At 38.6% G+C, this 21,690-nt stretch overlaps 1 protein-coding gene across 5 annotated transcripts in view; it reads right to left on the minus strand.

Annotated features, from left to right (window-relative positions):
* Positions 1 to 9,800: 9,800 nt before the first annotated feature.
* MAPK6 (mitogen-activated protein kinase 6) overlaps positions 9,801 to 21,690 on the minus strand; it is a 34,063-nt gene continuing 22,173 nt past the window's right edge. For 4 of the 5 annotated variants that reach the window (XM_002690965.7, XM_024998031.2, XM_005211881.5 and 1 more), the window contains 4 exons: positions 20,520 to 20,664; positions 17,244 to 17,408; positions 13,170 to 13,371; positions 9,801 to 12,161 (listed from right to left, as the gene is read on the minus strand). In XM_002690965.7, coding sequence (XP_002691011.2) covers positions 11,060 to 12,161; positions 13,170 to 13,371; positions 17,244 to 17,408; positions 20,520 to 20,664 — 1,614 coding nt within the window. In that variant the 3' untranslated portion in view covers positions 9,801 to 11,059. Of the gene's footprint in view, positions 12,162 to 13,169; positions 13,372 to 17,243; positions 17,409 to 20,514; positions 20,665 to 21,690 lie in introns of those variants that run through there. The other variant, XM_059890855.1, reaches the window with a different exon arrangement.

Consider the following 21,690-nt stretch of genomic DNA (forward strand, 5'->3'; position numbering starts at 1 on the left):
GGATTTAGGAATTCCGTGTCAGAACTGGAGTCAAAGACCAAATATTAGAACATAAGATGCTTCTAGTGGTCTTATCACTTAAGAAATTACAAGGATTTTAAAAACTCTGTGCCAGGAACCAGGGGCAAGGACCAATATATTTCTACTATCTCACAATGAATAAATATAATTTTTAAGAATTATAATTAATGACAATTAAGTGATAGATACATGCTGCTGCTGTCACTTCAGTCGTGTCCGACTCTGTGCGACCCCATAGACGGCAGCCCACCAGGCTTCCCCCGTCCCTGGGATTCTCCAGGCAAGAACACTGGAGTGGGTTGCCATTTCCTTCTCCAATGCATGAAAGTGAAAAGTGAAAGGGAAGTCGCTCAGTCGTGTCCAACTCTTAGCGACCACATGGACTGCAGCCTACCAGGCTCCTCCGTCCATGGGATTTTCCAGGCAAGAGTACTGAAGTGGGGTGCCATTGCCTTCTCCAGATAGATACATAAAAATTAAATTAAAAGAATCTATACACATATTTTTAAATTAAAAATAAAAAATTCCTTTATCAGTAATTGGTTATTTAATACCACCAACAGAGAAATATACTGGTGTGACACTTTCAGTTCAGTTCAGTCGCTCAGTCATGTCTGACTCTTTGCGACCCCATGAATCGCAGCACACCAGGCCTCCCTGTCCATCACCAACTCCCGGAGTTTACCCAAACTCATGTCCATTGAGTCAGTGATGCCATTTAACCATCTCATCCTCTGTCGTCCCCTTCTCCTCCCACCCTCAATCTTTCCCAGCATCAGGGTCTTTTCAAATAAGTCACTTAGCAGACATTAAAGGAAATTTTTATTCTAATTAAAAAACCTGAAAAAGCACCTAAGAATTAGGTGGCCTGAATTCTAGTCCTGATTCCACCACTGCCCAAACCTGGGGTAGTTACTTATTTCTCTATCTGTATCCTTAAACTTGCAGTTGGGGATAATAATATATGGTCTACTTGACTTCATAGGGTTATTGTGAAACTCACATGAAGTATATTAGTATGCTCTAAACGTCATCAAACAGGGACTCCCCTGGTGGTCCAGTGGTTAAGAATCTGCCTTCCAATGTGGGGGATGTGGGTTCCATCCTTGGTCGGAGAAGTAGATCCCACACGCCACAGAACAACCAAGCTGGCTCACAGCACCAAAGTGCCTGCCACCACAATAAAAATCCAGTGCAGACAAAAAAAAAAAAAAAATCCTCAAACACTATATACAAATCAAAGAATTGTGATTGATGAAGCTACAGATTGTTCTGATAAACCCAACAAGAGACAAGCCAGTGGAATCAATGCCTGGAAGACCCCGTGGGGTCCAGTTGCAAAAGCATTGTCCTTCAAAATGATCGAGGAAAGAGAGTTTATCACCATGTGTCGCAGGCACACTGGGGACAGCCATCTAAAAACAACCCCTCTACCTGCCTTCCACTCTCCACTAAAAGGGCTGACTTCCAGCAGCAGTGTTTCCTCAACACAACCCAGTCACTGGTAATAGTTAAACACAGGTGGGCCAATATGATTTTCTTCCAGAGAAGCTTTGACTTAGGAGAGGGAAACAGAGAGATGCACACCTAGACAGAAGCATTCTGTACATCCGGAAGTTACACTTGAAGTTGGAGCTGTGAGCAGCCATCTTTGGGCCAGGAAGCCCGGTTGGTCTAGAAAGAATGAGGCAGGGTTGAGAAACAGCCCTCCTTGTGCTGCTGGTGCCCTCCAGCCTGGTTCTGGTTCTTCTTGAGGCCCAGTTCTTGGGCTCCATGAGTCCCCTGTTGAATCCCAACAAATTTTCAAAGGTTAGCATGGTTTCTGTTGCCAAAGTTCCTGAACTAAACATACAGTCTAGGCCTGGCTCATTTGGCAGGGTTACGATTAACAGGAATAGCACAGAGGCAGTTAAAAAATAAACCACCTCGTCCTGGCTTAACTGGGTCATGAACATATTGTGCAACCCTGACAGGTATAGTCATTCCAACAAAGAGAACAGGAAAATAGGCAAGCAGCTGAGTCAGGAGCAAAGACTGTCATTAACCTAAACTGCACCCACTTTTGGAAATGCAATTCAGGAAAATGAACCTGCTGGACCAGATGACATTTTTTTGAGAATTTCTAACTGCTCTTGAGACTGCAATTTAGAGCTTCTTAGTTATGGAGAGTCACACCTAAGGAACGCCAAAGTTATTCCTTCCCCACTGCAAATCATAGAAAGGCTGGAGAACCATGAACACTATAATTTAACCTCAAAACTATTTAGCCAATAGAAAAGTCAATGCTGCTGCTATTGCTGCTAAGTTGCTTCAGTCGTGTCTGACTCTGTGCGACCCCATAGACGGAAGCCCACCAGGCTCCCCTGTCCCTGGGATTCTCCAGGCAAGAACACTGGAGTGGGTTGCCATTTCCTTCTCCAATGCATGAAAGTGAAAAGTGAAAGGGAAGTCGCTCAGTCGTGTCCGACTCTTAGCGACCCCATGGACTACAGCCTACCAGGCTCCTCCATCCATGGGATTTTCCAAGCAAGAGTACTGGAGTGGGGTGCCATTGCCTTCTTCGAGAAAAGTCAATAGAGCCTCACTAGCCCTGAGCCCCGTCAATCCAAAAGGAAATTTAGAAAACAGCAGTCATCATTCATTTCCTTCATGCCTTCATTCAACAAATATTGAGTGTCTACTATGTGCCAAGTACTGCGTTAGGGGTTGGGGATACAGCTGTGAAAAAAACTGATGAGGTCCTTGTCTCAAGGAACTTATGGTCTAAGTGGAGAGAGACAGACAATATAAAATGGGGATATTATGTGTTTGTGTATTTGCTGGAAAAAAATCAACCAGCGCAGGTGTACAGGAGTAATAGATGTGTGTTACCTCACATGCACTGGTCAGGGACAGCCTCTGTGATAAGTTGATGTTTGAACAGAGACTTCTAAGAAGGGAGGGAGGAAGGGATGCTGCACTCTGGGTCGAGCTTTCTAGGCCGAGGGAAGAGCTAGTACACAGCCTAAGGTGGGGGCCGGTGGGAGCCAAGGTGGCTGTTCATCCCTTTCTCACTTTCCCTCTCCTACGTCAAAATGTTTCATGAACTTGGCAAGGAGTTGTGGATGGGTGCCTTGTAGGCCTCAGTCAAAACCTTCACATTTATTCTGAGGAGGGCAGTCATTGAGATTTTGAGTAATTGGAGGAGAGACATGATCTGATTTATGATTTAAAAGGATCATTCTGGCTGCTGTACAGAGAATAAACTGTAGGGGATCCAGGGAGACCAGAAAGGAGACTATGGCCATAGTCCAGCAGACAGATGGTGGGTTAGATCACGTAGCAGCGATGGAGATGGTGAGAAGTGGTCAGACTCCAGATATTGCCATAGACTCACTGAGGGATTGGTTGTGGGTTTTCAGAGGAAGGAACACCGAGTGACTCCTAGGCTTCTGACTTTCAAATGAAGACACTTGTTCTCCAGGGAGACAAAAAGCAACGCAGACTATTTACAGCAAACACAGAAAGTGGACATGAACTGTTTAGTCTTCATAGATCTGAGAGCTGCCTGTGCTGGAGTAGTTCAGGCCAGGGTTTGGGCTGAGGAAGGATCAAAACCTGGAGGCAGGAGTTGGGCAGAGCTGATGAGCAGTATGCCTAGAACAAAATGCCATCTGTATGTCAAGGCCAGAAGTTATGATACTTAGATAAGGGGAAGCGATAATGAAAGCAAAGTCAAGGTCAGAGTTCAGAGTTTCAGTCCAATTGGGGAGGGAAAGGCAACAACGGAAACAGGACAAGAGCAAGGATAGTTTATGATATATGACACATTCTGCTAAAGAGTTTGAATACATTTCATTTAATCCTTACAAAACCCCATGAGTTAGGTGTCATTAGCCTTATCTTACGGATAAGGAAAAGCAAGAGGATGAATAACCCACATATGGCTGGTAGGCAGTAGAACACAGTATTAAGCCTGGTTTGGATCTGACTCTGAAGCTTGTGTGCTTAAAGACTGCACAATACTGCAAGTTTCAATGTCTCAGTAGGCAGCTGAAGTCATCTCAAGTTATGTGGGTGTGGGAGTGGTAAGCTCAAGTGGAAGCAGAGTCCAAGTACACAGACAAATTTGGATCCAAATTTGTGGTTTTAAGCTGGACGTGAAGAAACAGGCTTGGGCTGGAGTCTGAAATCAGAAGCCCAGGATCCGGCAAAGCAACCGTCATCCTACTCCAGCAGCACCGAGCTATAAGGAAGGCATTGTACATGCAGACATACCCCAAGGTAAGTATCCTGTTTAGCTAGACTTGTAACACTATCACTGTGCTGTATCAAGACAGCAAGGGTTAGCATACAAATCCAGTGGAATTTGTTAGATCTCCGCATTGGAACTGAGATGATGTTCCAACATGGGTAATCAAACATCCATCTTTTCTGTAAGATACTTATTACACACTAAGCTTTGGAAGAGCTTGTAAAGATCCTTCTCTTCACCTGGTTTATTTAAGGAGCATGCCCCAGGCACTATGAAGAAAGAGGTTGGTGAGTTCACAATGCTCTTTCAAAGGTAAACAACTTTGGACTTTGAATACTTTTGTTTCTGGCAAGGTTGCACTGAACACAAAGTTTCATTCTTATTCTGCTTCAGGGTCATTAATTTACTCAGCCCAGTGCATCTATTACAGAAATAAGACCTAGAAGGAATATATACTGGTAAAGGTTAAACATCATGGCTATTATAGTGGGTTAGAATTCAAAAGGTGTCCCATTCAGAGTTGTCCCAGGTAGGCTGTATTATTAGGCTCAAGTAATCTGTATCACCTAAATTAACAAGAACCTTAGGTCCAAAGAGTAAGTGCCACCCAATGAGAAGATGAGTTAATGGTGAAAGTGGATCCAAAACTTGGATCTCCCAATTTGTCCTTTCTCCTCTCAAGCCAGATTTCAAAATATTAAATAGTAAGAAACCCTAATATTAAGAGGCAAACTATTAATTATTAATATTTATTAATAGTAGATACACGATAAACCCATTTAGGGTAGAGTCTTTGCTTGTTTTGAATTCAACAGTAAATGGAAACTGAAAAGGCCAGGATTAGGAGGTGAGCAATTCAAAGAACAAAACCAGCCCACTAAATGTGCTACAGAAAACAGTACTTCTAAATAATTTCGAAAGGAATAATACTGTGCAGAACCTAGTAAAATACATTATTTTAACCTAGAAGTAAAGGTGATACCATATTGGATTTTATTTTAAAAGTTTGGTTTACTCCCTAGATGTAGGCCCAAGTATAAATTTATAAAATTGACTCACCTGTCCCCAAGCTACAGCAACTGCAGTGAGAAATAAGCAAGACTATCTCATCATCATTGAAGCAACTGCACAAAAATCCCTAAGGTGTAGTCTTAACTTTGTCGTGAAGTTGTTTGGAATTAGAAATTTCGATTTCTACAACTCCAATACTTTGGCCACCTGATGCTAAGAACTGACTCATCTTGAAAAGACCCTGATGCTGGAAAAGAGTGAGGGTAGGAGGAGAAGGGGACGACAGAGGATGAGATGGTTGGATGACATCACCGACTCAATGGACGTGGGTTTGGGTGAACTCCGGGAGTTGGTGATGGACAGGGAGACCTGGCATGCTACGGTTCATGGGGTCGCAGAGTCGGACACGACTGAGCAACTGAACTGAACTGTACTTCAAGTAAACACACCGAGCCTGGTAGGGTTAACTGAGTAGAAGAGTTGGTTTCTTCTTTGGGAGGATGTGATTAACAGAAACTTTCATACACTTGGACAGCAATGTAGCATCTCACAGACTTGAAGATATGTTTTCTCTGTGATCTAGCAATTGTACTATATATTACCCAAAAGACACTCTTATATGTGTTTACAAGAATTCTCACTGCAAATGTGTTTGTAGCAGCAAAATTTTAAAAACAAGTGTCATTTCAAAAATGGATACACTGCAAAACAGCAATTAAAATGGAATTAGGAGGCCTACACACACCAACATAAACTTCAGACATGTTGAATGAAAAACCTAAGTTGAAAAAATATGCCATGATTTTAACATGCAACATTACATATACAAAAACTGTGCAAAGAATGATAAACCAAATTCAGAAAGCGTCTACCTCTGAGGACAGAGGCAGGGAAATGAGATGTGGGAGGGCTGAGAGGGATTCAGTTTTATCTGTAGGTGTTTATCTGACACAAACTGACATTAGATAAACTAATAAAGCAAGTGGTATGTTTTTAAAAAAATTCTTTTTCTACATGCCTGAAATCTTAAAGACCAACCAAAGAAGTGTGGGAGGGAGGGTGTTGCTATTTCCAAATTAAACCTAATATCTAAGATTCAGAAGTAGCTCTAAAAATCGTGATGCCAAGCCATTAGTTCAGAGATGTGACTCATCTCATGACACAGATCATCCAAAAGTCTGAAAGCTGCACCACAGCTGGGACATTCCTCTAAGTCATAATCAGTCATTTAAAAATTATTTTTGGACATAGACAAGATGGCAGAATAGAAACCCCTAGACCTCACTACCTCAGAGAAAAACTGACTTAACAGCATATGGTCCAAAAAGCCTTCATGAGAACTCCAGACACCAGTTGACAATCTCAAAGCCAAGAACAGATACACTTAAATGAATAATTTGAAAAGCAGTTTTATTTCAACCATGTCAGCCCCCTCCTCAAGCCAGCATAGCTCCTGCTTGGGAGGGAAAGCCCACCCACCCTGTAGCTCCTCCTTTGGGAGGGAAATGGAAGACTGGAACAATCCCCCACTGTTCCAGGTTTTGGGGGGCTGCCCAAGAGACTTGATTTCAGTTTGGCCTGATTAAAAGCACCATTCTTGAATGCCTGGGGGCCAATGAGAACAAAAGAGAGCTCAGGGAATTGCTGTAGTATCAGACAATCTCGGACAGACACTAGACAAAGCAACCCTCGGAAAAGAAATCTGGCTGGGGGATGAAGAGTTGGAGCGGGGGCGGGGAGGAGTTTATACATACAAGTACAGAGATTACACAATCCTATAAAAGGTTTGAGAAACTTCTCTAGCTGGGAAGCTCAGTTCATTTCAGTTGCTCAGTCGTGCCTGACTCTTTGGGACCCCATTAACCGCAGCACGCCAGGCCTTCCTGTCCATCACCAACTCCCGGGGTTTACCCAAACTCATGTCCATTGAGTCAGTGATGCCATCTAACCATCTCATCCTCTGTTGTCCCCTTCTCCTCCTGCCTTCAATCTTTCCCAACATCAGGGTCTTTTCAAATTTGTCAGCTCTTCGCATCAGGTGGTCAAAGTATTGGAGCTGACAAGACTGGTGATATTTCCCAGTACAAGTCAGTCTGCAAAGCAGGCAAAGGTACCTGTTTTTTCAAATGCAAAAATCAGAACAAAGAAAATAACAAGACACATGAATAAACAGGGAAACAAAGCTCAAAGAAACAAAATGAATCTCCATAAACTGACCAAAAAGAAATGGAGATCTATGAATCACCTGACATATGGTGGACACATGTCATTATACAGTTGTCCAAACCCACATACAATAGCAAGAGTTAACCCTAATTAAGGTAAACTATGGACTTAGGCTGATTCTGATGTGTCAGTGCTGTGTTCATCAATTATAACAAATGTACCACTCCGGTGGGGGATGGTGATAATAGGGAAGATTATACATATATGGAGACAGTAGATGTATCAGAAATCTTTGTACCTTATGCATACTTTTGCTGAGAATCTACAATTTCCCTAAAAATAAATTCCATTAAAAAAAGACCAAAAAAAAAAAAAAGGCTTCAAATCAACAATCTAATTTTACACATCAAGGAGCAAGGGAAAAAAACAAAAAAAGAACTAAACCCAGTTATCAAGAACTAAACCCAGTTATCAGAAGGAAGAAAAAAAAACTGGAATAGAAATAAATGGAAATAAAGAAAAAATAAACAAATTTAATAAATGCTGAGCCAGAATAAGAGAGTCAACATAAATCAGAAATGAGAGAGAAATTAAAAAGGGATCATATTAGACTATAATGAACAACTGTATGCCAACAAATTGGATAACCTAGAAGAAATGGATACAATTCTGGAAATACGCAACCTACAAGAGTGAATTGTGAAGAAGTGGAGATTAAATCAATCATCAAAAGCCTCCCAACAAAGGAACCCCAGGACCAGACAGATTCAATAGAGAAGTTTAACATTTAAAGAAGAATTAATACCAATCCTTTTGAAACTCTTCCAAAAAACTAAAGAGGGAATACTTCCAAACTCATTCTATGAGGCCAGCATTATCCTGATAGCAAAATCAGACAAAGATATAAGAAAATAAAACTACAGACCAATATGCCTGATGAATAGATACAAAAATCCTCAAAAAAAAAAAAAAAAGCCCAAAACAAGCCAACTAAATCCAGTTGCATCTTAAAAGAATTATATAGTATCAGTTCCGTTCAGTGTAGTTCAGTCGCTCAGTCGTGTCCGACTCTTTGCAACCCCATGAATCGCAGCACACCAGGCCTCCCTGTCCATCACTAACTCCTGGAGTTCATTCAGACTCACGTCCATCGAGTATATAAGAAAATAAAAACTGTCCATTATCAACTATGGACAGGTGCAATTCCTGGAAAATAAGACTGGTTCAATATATGAAAAAAATCAATGTAATACAGCACATCATCAGGAGGTCAAAACCCACATGATTACTCTCAAGAGAAAAAGCATTTTACAAAATTAAACATCTTCTCATGATTAAAAGAAAAAAAAACCTCAACACAATAGGAACAGAAGGAAATTACTTCAACATAGCAAAGGCTACATATGAAAATCCACAAGTAACATCATATCCAAATGTGAAAAACTGAAAGCTTCTCCTCTAAGACCTTAAGTTTTTAAGGTAATTTGAGTATATAAATTCACAACAGTGATATTCACTGAAATCACTGAATTCATTATAAATATATGTATCTTTAAAACCTTTGTGAATCCACATGAAATCAATAAATAGGTCAATGCGAAGGCAGAAAGTCCAGATATTAAGAGAATGTATGAAACAAGAATGGAAGACAAACAGGAAAAGTGAAGTTAAACAAAGAATGGTCATATTTGGATAGGTAAATGGGTATGTTCTTGAGCAAAGGAATGATGATGCAGAACAAATACATTTAATACAATTAAAATACAAATACATCCTCCAACCGCACAGTTCAAAGCTTCCACACACATCTTATATAATAGCTTTGAAATCTATAAAGCCTTACCATTTTAATATGTGAGGTTAAGTCAACAAGAGATTTCTGTGTGGAGACAAAAATAGTCTTTTTCTTCTAAGTCTTTTAGCCTAACATAGTTTAAACTGTAGCCACAATTCAAAGATGCTGAAAAGTGGAACTAGAGAAGATTCTGCTAGTGATTTTCATTATAGCTAGGTAATCATTTTCATTACCTAGAGTGAAAGTCACTCAGTCGTGTCCGACTCTTTGAGACCCCATGGACTATACGGTCCATGGCATCTTCCAGGCCAGAATACTGGAGCGGATAGCTGTTCCCTTCTCCAGGTGATCTTTCCGACCCAGGGATTGAACCCAGGTCTCCCACATTGCAGGTGGATTCTTTACCCCAGCTGAGCCACCAGGGAAGCCCAAGAACACTGGAGTGGGTAGCCTCTCCCTTCTCCAGCGGATCATCCCGACCCAGGAATTGAACCAGGGTCTCCTGTACTGCAGGAGGATTCTTTACTGGTAGCTGAGCTACCAGGGAAGCCAAAGAGTTAAACAGGAGCCATATTTGCTGGCCATGTTTTATTTGTCCTTTTTCTTCAAACAGGATAACCAAAGATACAGACAGTATTCCATAAAGTAAAATAGATGAGACAAATTCTAAGAGACTGCGATGCCACATGCTACATTTAACCTAATTTTATTCATGCTTGCTTTGGGATGGGGAATAGATCATTCAGTAAAAACATACAGTAAAAACAAAATATGTCTTATCATGTACAACTTTTAAACTACAATAATGATGTACCTTAATTACTTCCATGCACACAAGTCTAACATTACAGTTTTTTAAAAAATAAACACAATTAAGACTTCTAGGAGCATTTTATAATAAAGTAATTCCTAATTTTTCTTTGTAGATAGATCAAGCACCTCCAAAATACAAATTCCTATACACAGTGAGCGCTTTACTTAAAATGAATACTTAAGTAAATTAAGTACGTGGACAGCCTTAGGATAAGCTGACATTATATATTCAGCTAAGTAGGCAACAAACCATAGTGCCAAATGGAAAAAAGTGTATTTGCAAATAAATCTCAAAAACTAACTTTTTATCATTAAATACAGAAAATATACTGATTTGCTAAAATAAATAAGATGTGATGTAACACTTCACTATAAAGAATGCATACCAGAACATTTATAAACAGTGAGTGAATCTCATTAAGAAGAGTTTACTACAATAAACGCTGGCTAAATAGAAGTGCATATTGTGAAGCACTATGGGTGGTATATGTTTTGCCACATACTCTTGTTACCTTGAGGTAGATAACACATGTGTACCAAATTCGGCATTCATTTTCAGTTGCTGCTGGTATCATGTGTTTTTAAGAAATGTGTACAGTATGAAAAACTTGAAAATACTCATGAATGAAAAATGTTTTAGGAAAAAAATAGATATTTTCATGCAATTATGTACAGTCTCACTGTGTAAATTTCAAGGCAAGATTTTTGTTTCCTGTAAAACAGATCATTGTTCTATAAGAGAATGTTTTTTACTTGTCTTAGTGCATTTCTTTTGTCTCCTCCTGCATTGCATTATTTTGCTCTATTCTTTATTTTTGTGTGCAAACGACATGCCAGTTAAAATGAAAACCATCTCACATGTAGAAAAAAAGTCTGGATTTTAAAAACCAAGAAAAAAATCCTTTCTAAATGACACCATCTGATTCAAGTAAAAAAAAAAAAAAAGACTTAAACACTAGTAATAAAAAAGACAAAACACATTTCATGAAGAATACAAAGGGAAATGTCTGCTGAGTGTTTTAGTTCAGATGTTTCAGAATGCTGCTGTATGTCTTATGAGGAATCTGAGGGGAAGATTTCATAGCAGAAGGTGTTAATGTGGCCTGTATTGACTTAAGTGGTGACCCAACTGGACTGTGAAACTGTGGGATGCCTATGGATTCAAGCTGCTTGTTGAAGAGGAACTCCCCACTGCTGTTCAGAAATCCTTCCTCATTTCCTCTCTCCCCAAGCTTCCCATCCTCTACCGGCTCAGTTTCTAGCATTTCAGTATCTTCTTTCCTGCTAAAAAACTTGTCCAGGTAACTGGTATAAGTGTTTTCCTTTTCAATTTGCTCATCTTTCCTTACCTCACAACAAAACTGATTTATGAGAAAACAGTCCTCCCCACCACCCACAAACTGGCTATCCCAAGAAGATTGATACAATGCTTCTAATTGAGCCAAATTTGCCATTCCTTTTTCCTGTTTTTCTCGGCTTACTGACTTTGATATCAAACTTTTCAATTCTAATTGGGACACTGAGCTATTCAAGTCATTTAATTTGTCAACAACATCAGCAGCCTCATGTTGTGAACTAAGTTGAATAGTTCCTGCAATAAAGGAATCAAAGTCAAATCCCTGATTCTTTTCCCTTTCTTTTTCAGCCAGTTGCTGTGATGCTTCCTCTAAAGCTATCTGGGCTTTAACCAATCCATTCCTTTCACATTTTGACTTGCCCTTCTTATCAGATTTTTCTTTGCTTTGTTCTTTCCAATTAGAAAGATCTATAATAAGCTTGGGTTCATAATAATGATTAACTTCACTCTCTCTCCAAACTAAGTTATCTAAATATGATGATGACCTCGTTTTGTAGTTACAAGTATGGCTACACTCCAGATCACAGTATTTGTTTTCATGATGATCTGGGTACTGCCAACAAGGCTCAGTAGAGTAACTGGTGTCAAAAGCAGGATCCTCCAAATACTTTTCACGATCTCCATCCAAATATTTTCGAGGATCAACTTGTACATCTTCTTCATCAGTGACATCAGACAGAGCTCTTGGGTCTAGTTGAACTTCCTCAATATCAAAGTTGTTATGTATAGGCCAATCATGCTCTGAAAATTGACAATCATGGTACCTGAAAAAAATTAATACATTAGTGTTACTCCAGGTATATGATTTCACTTTCAAATTTACTGCATGCCTTTTGAGTCAAAGCACTATGCTTGCTAGGTCTATGAGGGGAATAATAAGAGTATTAAGTCATATAAGAATTTATAATCTTAATGGATAGGTAAGCCCTGTTACTATATAAAGCAGTATGATGCAACAGAGCATATAATTATATAAACTGCACATAAACAGCTGAGTGGCTGGCTGGTCTACAGTTCAATTTCAAAATTTCTATAAACATAATTTCACACACGGGTGAAAAAGAAAACCTTTATGGCCACAAAATGTAGATCCCTAATTTCAATCAGGTGCCGTACAGATTTTCACTCTATGGTAATAAAGCAGACTAGAGGAAGGCTTGCTGGAACTCATCACCATAAGTAGAACAAAACAAGTCTCCATGTAAATGTGTTACTGAATGTGGTATCCTCTTACTGACACATTACAGCAAGGTGCCCACACTACAACCAAGTACAGGCAGACTAAGACACAAGCGAAAACAGTGGCGGTTGAAGAGGAGAGAATAGAAAAGAAATCAGATGACTTAACTAATAAGTATGGTAGAAAATGTCGAGATTGGAAGACATCTGGGTATGTGAGAAAACAACTATATATATAGATAGTAGAAATGTTCATGTAGATGGTTGGCAGATATGTTTGATCATAAATACTTCAACATTTTAGGAGTTAAAAAATGCAGCAAGTAAACAAACTAATTTCAACATTAACTACTTCTTGTTCCAAAGTAGCGTTTAATTTTTCCCATTATGTATATACTAAGCAGTAACTATTAAATATTGAAATTACATAAAGGCTATTCAAAGACATCAATAAGTTTAGCAGAAAGCCAAAAAGACCATTTCTAAACTTTTAAGATTTTTACATTGTCTTATCATATACAATTTAAAATAAAACTCACTAAATTATGTTTTATTCAAAACAAAAGCTTTTCCTAATTTAGGGTCAGTTTTACCTTTCCCAGTTATAAATGTGACTATGAGTTTCATCCATAAGCAAAATATCATCAACTTCATCTTCAATATGAAAAGGATGACTTGAGATTGGCTCATCCATTGGAAAAGAATAAATGCTCATGTAAGGATGGGAAAGCGCTTCTTCTGCTGTCAACCGATCCATGGGGCTGAATGTCAAAATTTGTTCCAGGAAATCCAGTGCTACAAGAGGAAGGAAAAAACCTTAACTGTACTGGAGGTCCACCAACCCATAAAGAAAAAAAGGGATTACACAATTAAAAGGTAAGTTAATTGAAGTTCTGTCAGAGAAACAAAACAACTTACTTGATTCACTGATTAAAAAGACATGTGTCCAAGAAACAAAGTAAGTGTCTGAAATATATCCCAATCTCATATTATGGCCAATTATAAAGGAAAAGGAATATATGAAGTTGAACCATATGAAATTTTCATTTTTGTCAGTCAAAAAACAGCAATTTCATATGGCATAACCTGATACATAGGTCCTAATTTCAGTTCTGCAACTCACTAGGTTAGCTGGATTACTAGCTATGTGGAACTGGAGAGGTTAAACTTGCTGAACTTCCATTTTTTCATGTATAGAATGGATACAGAGATAGGTATAAGGTATAAAAATGAAATGTATAGTGTTTAGTGCTCAATATAAAGAAAGCCCCTTGCTCCCCTAACCTCATTGACCAGCTGTTGTACTAATTTTGTTGACTTCTGTTTCACACCAATCATACTACTGCAGATCACACAATGCATTTGATCACTTTAGGGCTACAGCATAGCTACCACAAACCCAGATCTTTTCACTAACTCAGACTGCATCACTGTCACCAGCCTTCTACCACCACCACACACTTGAATGCCTTATGAGTGACACCATCTTCAACTCTGAACCATTCCCACCTTCTACTTTTTCTGTTTCCTAGTTATACAGTACTGATAAAAGCTGGATGCAAAATCACGTGTGTGTGTGTGTGTGTGTGTGTGTGTGTGCGCACGTGCGTGTATCTCTCTCTCTCTCTCTTTAAGCTCTCTACAGACTCACACATACTGTGGAATTTCAACTGGCCTTTGAAATGGCTCAGCAATGTTCCTCACCATTTCTTTTTGCTCTCAATCTTCTCATTGTTCTAAGCAGATAAACCTTCACATTTATCTCAATCCCTACTTCTTCACTCTGGTCTGTCACACATCTACTGATCCTTGCCTTCTATCTCAACAGAAAAGCTAGTTAGCACTTCTCTAAAACTAAGCTGCACTCTAGAAAGGACCTTATTCTCAACTCCCAATCTCTCATTAATATTAAAAGTAGCTGACATTTATACAGTGATTTATATTCCACAAAGTGCTTCACTACATTATCTCATTCAATCCTCAGATCAGTCCAATGAAGTACTAAAGAGAAGAAAGGTAAGGCTCCTTGTTATTCATACCCTTCAGTGGCCCAGGGCTGAGGTTCCTGCCTGTGCTCCAACTTTTCCCCACCCGCCTCTACTATATTACCCTAACCTAGGAAATGATTTCATGATACATCAAGCTGTTCTTGGTTCTTCTGCAAGTCAATGCCCCACGTGTCTCAAGGCAACAGACAATCTAAGGCACAGTTACTGATAGTTGACTCAGCATAACTGCCATTCTCAGAGTGAAACATATCCAACTACATGAGAGGAATATACTCTAGAATCCCTAAAACTGATAGCAGGGAGAAAAGGGAGGGCTAACAGTCAGGCTGAACTCCCAAATGTATGCAAATAAAAAACATTTCCATCATTGTGAAAATTCTATTGGATAGCCCTGCTCTAGAGGAAATCAGTCTATTTACTACAATGGTATGCTAAGACAAAGAAATAAGTGGTAAACTATAGAGAAAGGGAGGATAAAAGGTAACCATGAAGGAAAATTTAAAAGATTTGGGTATCCATTTAAAGACACTAACCAGTACAGGGTTCCAGTAGTCTTAATCTGTCAATTCACATGTACTTAATCTTGTCTGCTTTTTCCCTCTGAAGATCATAAATAGAATGTGAGAAAGGAACATATACTACTCTAAGAGTTCCCCATTGCTCAGAAGGTACTCTGCCTCCAAACAAAATTCCAGTGGTAATGAAGAAGAAACTTGCAGAGCACATCTATGTAACAAGTCTTTAGCTTCAGGAACTTTGAACACTCTGCAATGCATTTGTACGCGAGTACAGGTGGCACTAGTGGTAAAGAATCTGCCCGTCAATGCGTAAGATGCAAGAGACGTAGGTTTGATCCCTGGGTTGGGAAGATCCCCTGGAGTAGAAAATGGCAACCCACTGCAGTATTCTTGCCTGAAAAATCCTGTGGACAGAGAAGCCTGATGGGCTACAGTCCATGGGGTCGCAAAGAGTTGGACATGAATGAGTACGTGCGTGCACCCACACACGCACAGAGTTCTATCACTTATAAAAATCAAGAATCCTTGTTCAATGGTTACTTTAATGAACCTATTATCAAAGACATTTGTTCAACACATTATGAATAAATCCCAGGCACCAACTAAATATTCAGGTTAGTTCACAGCTGACTAATGAGGACAAGGGAAAAGAAGATTCAAATTTAATTAGGTTACAAATGCCTCAACAGCAACGTTCTGTATTACTAGCTTGCCTGTTTTGATAAGACTCAGCAATGGCAACAGTGACTCCAAGCCAATCCCTGAGCACTCTCTCTCAATTTGGCTGAGCAGGGTCATACCTGCAGAGCAGACACATGTCCTGCTTGCCTCCCCACCTCTGGATTCTGATTTAACATTCTGCACTTTTTAAAGAGTTCCAACAGACAACTCTGAGGCATAGTCAAGTGCTACATGACTGCTGTTCAGTTATGAACAGGATGCCATCATGACAATGGCAACAAGATCAGGAGTCAGAAAGTCAGCAATATATTACTGACTGTAAAGATACTCTAAAAGACGGGTTAAAAATGTAGCATTCCTGAAAAGGAAGCTTATGAAACCTGTTGAAATTAAATACAGTTGCTTCCTTTTCATTCAAGCATTTAATAATGAGTTCCAAGCATAGCTGAGGGGAAAAAAGACAATGTCATCAGTTTTGCCATCCAGTGCCTATTTCTCAAAACACTTGCTAAGTTAAAGCACTTTGATACACATTAACCTTAACTACATAATGATCAGAGTGGGTGATATGAACAATAAACATATAAAGAGAAAGTTTAAGATGTTTAGGAAACTCTATCTCCCTAACTTTATGATTCAGGAAAAAACTATCACAATTCTGGCATGGATACAGCTAAATACAGTACAATAATCCTTAAAGGTATGATACAATCAACTTTTAAGGAAGATATTTTTCATTTCTAATGCTCTTCTTTTAAAAAATGTTATCTTATTACAGATAACTATTACAGCATTTAGACTTTTGTATCTTATTTGTATCAACAAACCCTGAAGATACATCTCTCCATTCTGATGTATGAAATTAACTGCTTTAATGGTCAATGAAGTTTTGATTCTCTCCATGTTCCTATTAAGTCTACACAAACTGTCACATTTAGCACCCAGTATTACTAACACCAATCTGCAATCTTTTATGTAACAAGTTTGTTCATATGTAGTTTTGATCTTTCCTCCATCTTTTCCTTGCTCTAAAACCCCTGCTTTCCTTCAAATCAATACCCTCTTTCATATCTAAATCACACTTATATTTGTACCCTTACTTATTTATCGTATAACCCTCAGAGAATCCCATTCCAGCTCAATGAGAGTCAGTGATAAACACGTTCACCTAGCAGAGATGATCAGAAGTAAAAGTTGGAAAAGCACATGGAGTCAGAACCAGAAAAGAGGGGTACACTGGAATCTGGAAAATTATTCAGAGCAAAGAAAAGATTCCCAGCCTAAGTGCTTGGCTATAAAAAGGAAAGCAAGAGCTTAAGTTTTAGGTGCACCTTGAGTGTCTAAAGACTATTTGGGAGAATGCCACATCTATAACAATAAAAAGCTAAAGCTTCCCTACACACATCCTGCTCACACACAAACACACCATTACATGACGGTTACTCTTCAGTTATAGTACCTTCTCGACTAATTCCTGGAAGCAGCTGAGTTAAAGGTTTGTGTGGCTCAGTCATGTCATTTCTAATGTAAACTGGAATTACGCTGAGAAGCTCCTGACGATCTTCCTCATGGACAACAGGAATAGATTCTAAAATCAGCTGCATCTGTTCAAGTTCATGTGCACCTAGATAAGATTAAAAAATACCAAATACAACATTAATAAACACATTTCTCAATGTTTAACCTATTGGCAATAAACATTCTAAAGCTACAGGAAACTAACAGAACTATAATGACCATCAAAGAGGAAAATGGTTTTAACTGCATCATTAATCAGCAGATTGCACTACTTTGAACATCATCATCAATCTGCTCAAAAAGCTTATCTTTTTCAAATTCTGCTCATTGATATGTTCAGTTTTAGCTGCTTTGTTTCCGTAAGAAATTGACTTGAAGTCTGGCCTCATATTAAGGTATCAGAAAGTAGTGAAAAAAGCAATAAACTGAGATTTAAAAGATGAGATTCTAGTCTCAACCATACATACTAATTAACTCACTATAACTCGGAGAATATTTAACACGGTGATGATTTAATTTCCCTATCAATAAAATAGAGCCTTAGACTAGATTTGTGAAACAGAAAGTTTTATAGTTATGGATTAAGCTCAGTTAACATTTCAGAACCACTATTAAAGAAATAAAAGGGGAAACTTCAGGGTAAATGGGCAGCTAATATTTAAAAAACAAAACATTCATTTGTTTTTCCACTTATTTCTAGAAACTCATTCAACAATCAAAATTTTTCTTGAGTGCCTACCATGAGCAAGGTACTTTAGAATACACCTGTGAAACAAAACTGACCAAATTCCTGCCTTCGTGGAGCTCACAGTATAATGGAGGAAGACAGATAACAACTTCTGTAAACATTTACATCCAACAGTGACAAATGAAGAAAATTAGAGTAAGCTAAGGGGGACAGAAAGTGAAGAGGAATTAAAAAGCCTCTTGATGAAAGTGAAAGAGGAGAGTGAAAAAGTTGGCTTAAAGTTCAACATTCAGAAAATGAAGATCATGGCATCTGGTCCCATCACTTCATGGGAAATAGATGGGGAAACAGTGGAAACAGTGTCAGACTTTATTTTGGGGGGCTCCAAAATCACTGCAGATGGTAATTGCAACCATGAAATTAAAAGACGCTTACTCCTTGGAAGTAAAGTTATGACCAACCTAGATAGCATATTCAAAAGCAGAGACATTACTTTGCCAACAAAAGTCTGTCTAGTCAAGGCTATGGTTTTTCCAGTGGTCATGTATGGATGTTGGACTGTGAAGAAAGCTGAGCGCCAAAGAATTGATGCTTTTGAACTGTGGTGTTGGAGAAGACTCTTGAGAGTCCCTTGGACTGCAAGGAGATCCAACCAGTCCATTCTGAAAGAGATCAGTCCTGGGATTTCTTTGGAAGGAATGATGCTAAAGCTGAAACTCCAATACTTTGGCCACCTCATGCGAAGAGTTGACTCATTGGGAAAGACTTTGATGCTGGGAGGGACTGGGGGCAGGAGGAGAAGGGGACGACAGATGAGATGGCTGGATGGCATCACCGACTCAATGGACCTGAGTCTGAGTGAACTCCGGGAGTTGGTGATGGACAGGGAGGCTTGGCATGCTGCAAGTCATGGGGTCACAAAAAGACAGACATGACTGAGCAACTGAACTGAACTGAAGGGGGACAGAGAGCACTGTTAGGAGTAGGGTTAATTTATATTAACAACCCCTTGGTTGTTATGACTGTATCATCCTTATGACCAAGGAAGGCCTCACTGAGAAGCTGACAAGGAAGTTAGGTAATACACCATACATTCATAAAGAGGAAGGGAGTTCCAGTAAGATGAGAAAGGGCCCAAAGGCCTAGAGGAGACAGTGGGCTTGGTGTGTACAAGAAACAACAATTAGGCAAGTGTAGCTGAAGTACAGTGACTCAGGAAAGTGACAGGAGATGAGCCCAGTGGTACCAGAACACTGAGAGTTTACATCATTCTGAATTAGATAAAAAACCATTACAGAGTTTTGAACAGAGAAATGCCATGAGCTGTGTTTTCAGAGCATTACTATGTGGTTATGTGGTAACTAGACCACAGACAAGAAGAGTTAAAGCAGGAAAGCCAGTTAGGAGATCATGCGTTAGACTAGGAGAGGCAGAATGGCTTCCTGGACTGGGAGGATGAGAGTAGTGAAAGAGATACTAGCAGTAAGATTCAAGATATACTTTAAAGAAACAGCCCATAAGACCTGTAAGGAGAAAAGTGAAAGATGACGCCAAGATTCTGGCCTGAGCAACTAAGAAGTGGGTCTGGTTTACTAAGATGAGGAAGACAGCAGAAAGAGGAAGTAGGAGGGAGAGATATCAGGAGGTCAGTTTTGGATAAGTTAAATTTGAGATGCCATTAAACATCTAAGTGGAGATACTGAGTAAGACCAAAAAATAAGGTTAGAACACTTACTGTAAGTTAAAAATACACAGATTTCCAATGAATGCTTAGGCCTTGCCTTTTGGTGCTATTAATATGAGGCCTATCCTAACCAATAGATTTCCCTCATGCTGCTTTTACTGAATGGTTCACAAACCTACTGAAAAGGTTTTTAGAAGGGACCTACAACTGAGTCTTTCAAATCATTTCATAAACATTTCTGTTTAATTAAGTGTTTAAAGTGTACAAAGGTTTAAGATAAAAAATTGTTTATTTAGAGGTTTTTATTTTAATCCACCTGAACTCAAAACTTTCTCATGCACTTTTTTAGACTCCCTCATAGCACCAAACTCATTATAAAACTGGTTGTTTCTGAAATATCACATCAGTCAGGCCAACAGGATATGGCAGTTCAAGCAACAGGGTTGATAGGAGACAAAGAAAGAATTACTGAATTTACAATAGCTAAAAAAAATTTCACCAGGAAGTGACAAACACTGACAGAATCAGGTAACACAGGTATCATTTAATAAAAACAACCGACAAATATTGATCTATAAAATAGGAAATTATATTTAAGAAATAAAGATATTTCTTAATTTTTTTAAGATGTTTCTTAAAGAAACACTAGAATTCAGACTAACTTTACTGAACAATCCAGTAAATATGTAAGTGTTCTCAATCTTTAAAATACCATTTTATCTTTTCATTTTAATAGTTTAGACTATAATAAATTGGTTTAAATCTTACATAAATCTTGATTCATAGAAATGTATGAAATTATTTCTCCTTGGGATAATTTTTCCATTTATTTTAAAATTTCTAACCTGCAAAGAGGGTTTTACCAGTCAGCATTTCAGCAAAGATGCAGCCTGCAGCCCACATGTCAATGGCTTTAGTATAATTATTAGGAGAAAGTAAAAGACGTGGAGATCTGTACCATTTAGTAACCAATCCTTCAGAAAGATGACCCTGAAAAAGAAACAAAAATATACTTTTTACTTTAGCTGAATAACAGTACATAAAACATGATTCATTAAAGCGCCCTTAATCTAAAAACAAACTGTAACTGTAAAATCCTTAAACAGTAATGGTGGTTTCTATGCCTTTTTTCAAGGCTCTTGCACTTCTGAGGCTGTATGGAGATTAAACTCCCCCTGTAACATATCATCTATAACATGATATTCTCATGAAGTATTCCGACCAAAGAATACTATAAGAATTTAGTGTTAACTCTAGGGCACATATTCACAACAGGTTTGAGAAGAGAAGCTATTTATCACTTCAAGTCAACAATGAAGTAGGTATGCTTTAAATCAATGAGAGAAAAGTCAGGAAAGAGTACCAAAGGTGAGCTATTCATAAAGCAATACCAACCTCCTTACTGACAACCCAGGGGATGTGGCTATACTGCACACGCCATTCCTAATCAATTTCACTACTTTTTATTTATGAAGTATTTGACAAAAACAGTTAAATATATGTTGCCTTGTTTCACTCTAAAAATAATGCTGAGAAAATATGAAGGTAGATATTAACACTCAGGTTAGGGGGTCTGCAGGTCATATAGTTTAGCTGGATGTAGAAATGGAACTCAATTTTAGATAGTGTAACTCCTAGTTCAGTGTTCTATCCACAATACTTCACTGTTATCCATAAAGATGTGGTCATCCATTTCATTTTGGTACTCAATTTTGATCCTGAAGTTTTTTTAAAGTTAAGTTATACTCAATGTGAGATGATACATGCAAATACCAAGATGTGTCTTAGATGTGTGCTATGGGAAGCCAAGCAAGCAGGCTTCCCAGGGATGGTTTATACCAAAACAGCTCCATTTTTACATTTTAAACATCACAGTCCCATATATGATTTCATTTGAAAACTAAAAAACTAAAACTAAAGAGTTCAGCTCAAAAAATATCATTAATTTCCTATACAAAAGCAAATTTTATTTAAGGCAAAGTTACTATGAATTCTTCTGCCTATTCTTATTGCCTA

Source organism: Bos taurus, chromosome 10 (genome assembly GCF_002263795.3).
Source record: "Bos taurus isolate L1 Dominette 01449 registration number 42190680 breed Hereford chromosome 10, ARS-UCD2.0, whole genome shotgun sequence".
Taxonomy (NCBI): Eukaryota; Metazoa; Chordata; class Mammalia; order Artiodactyla; family Bovidae; genus Bos; species Bos taurus.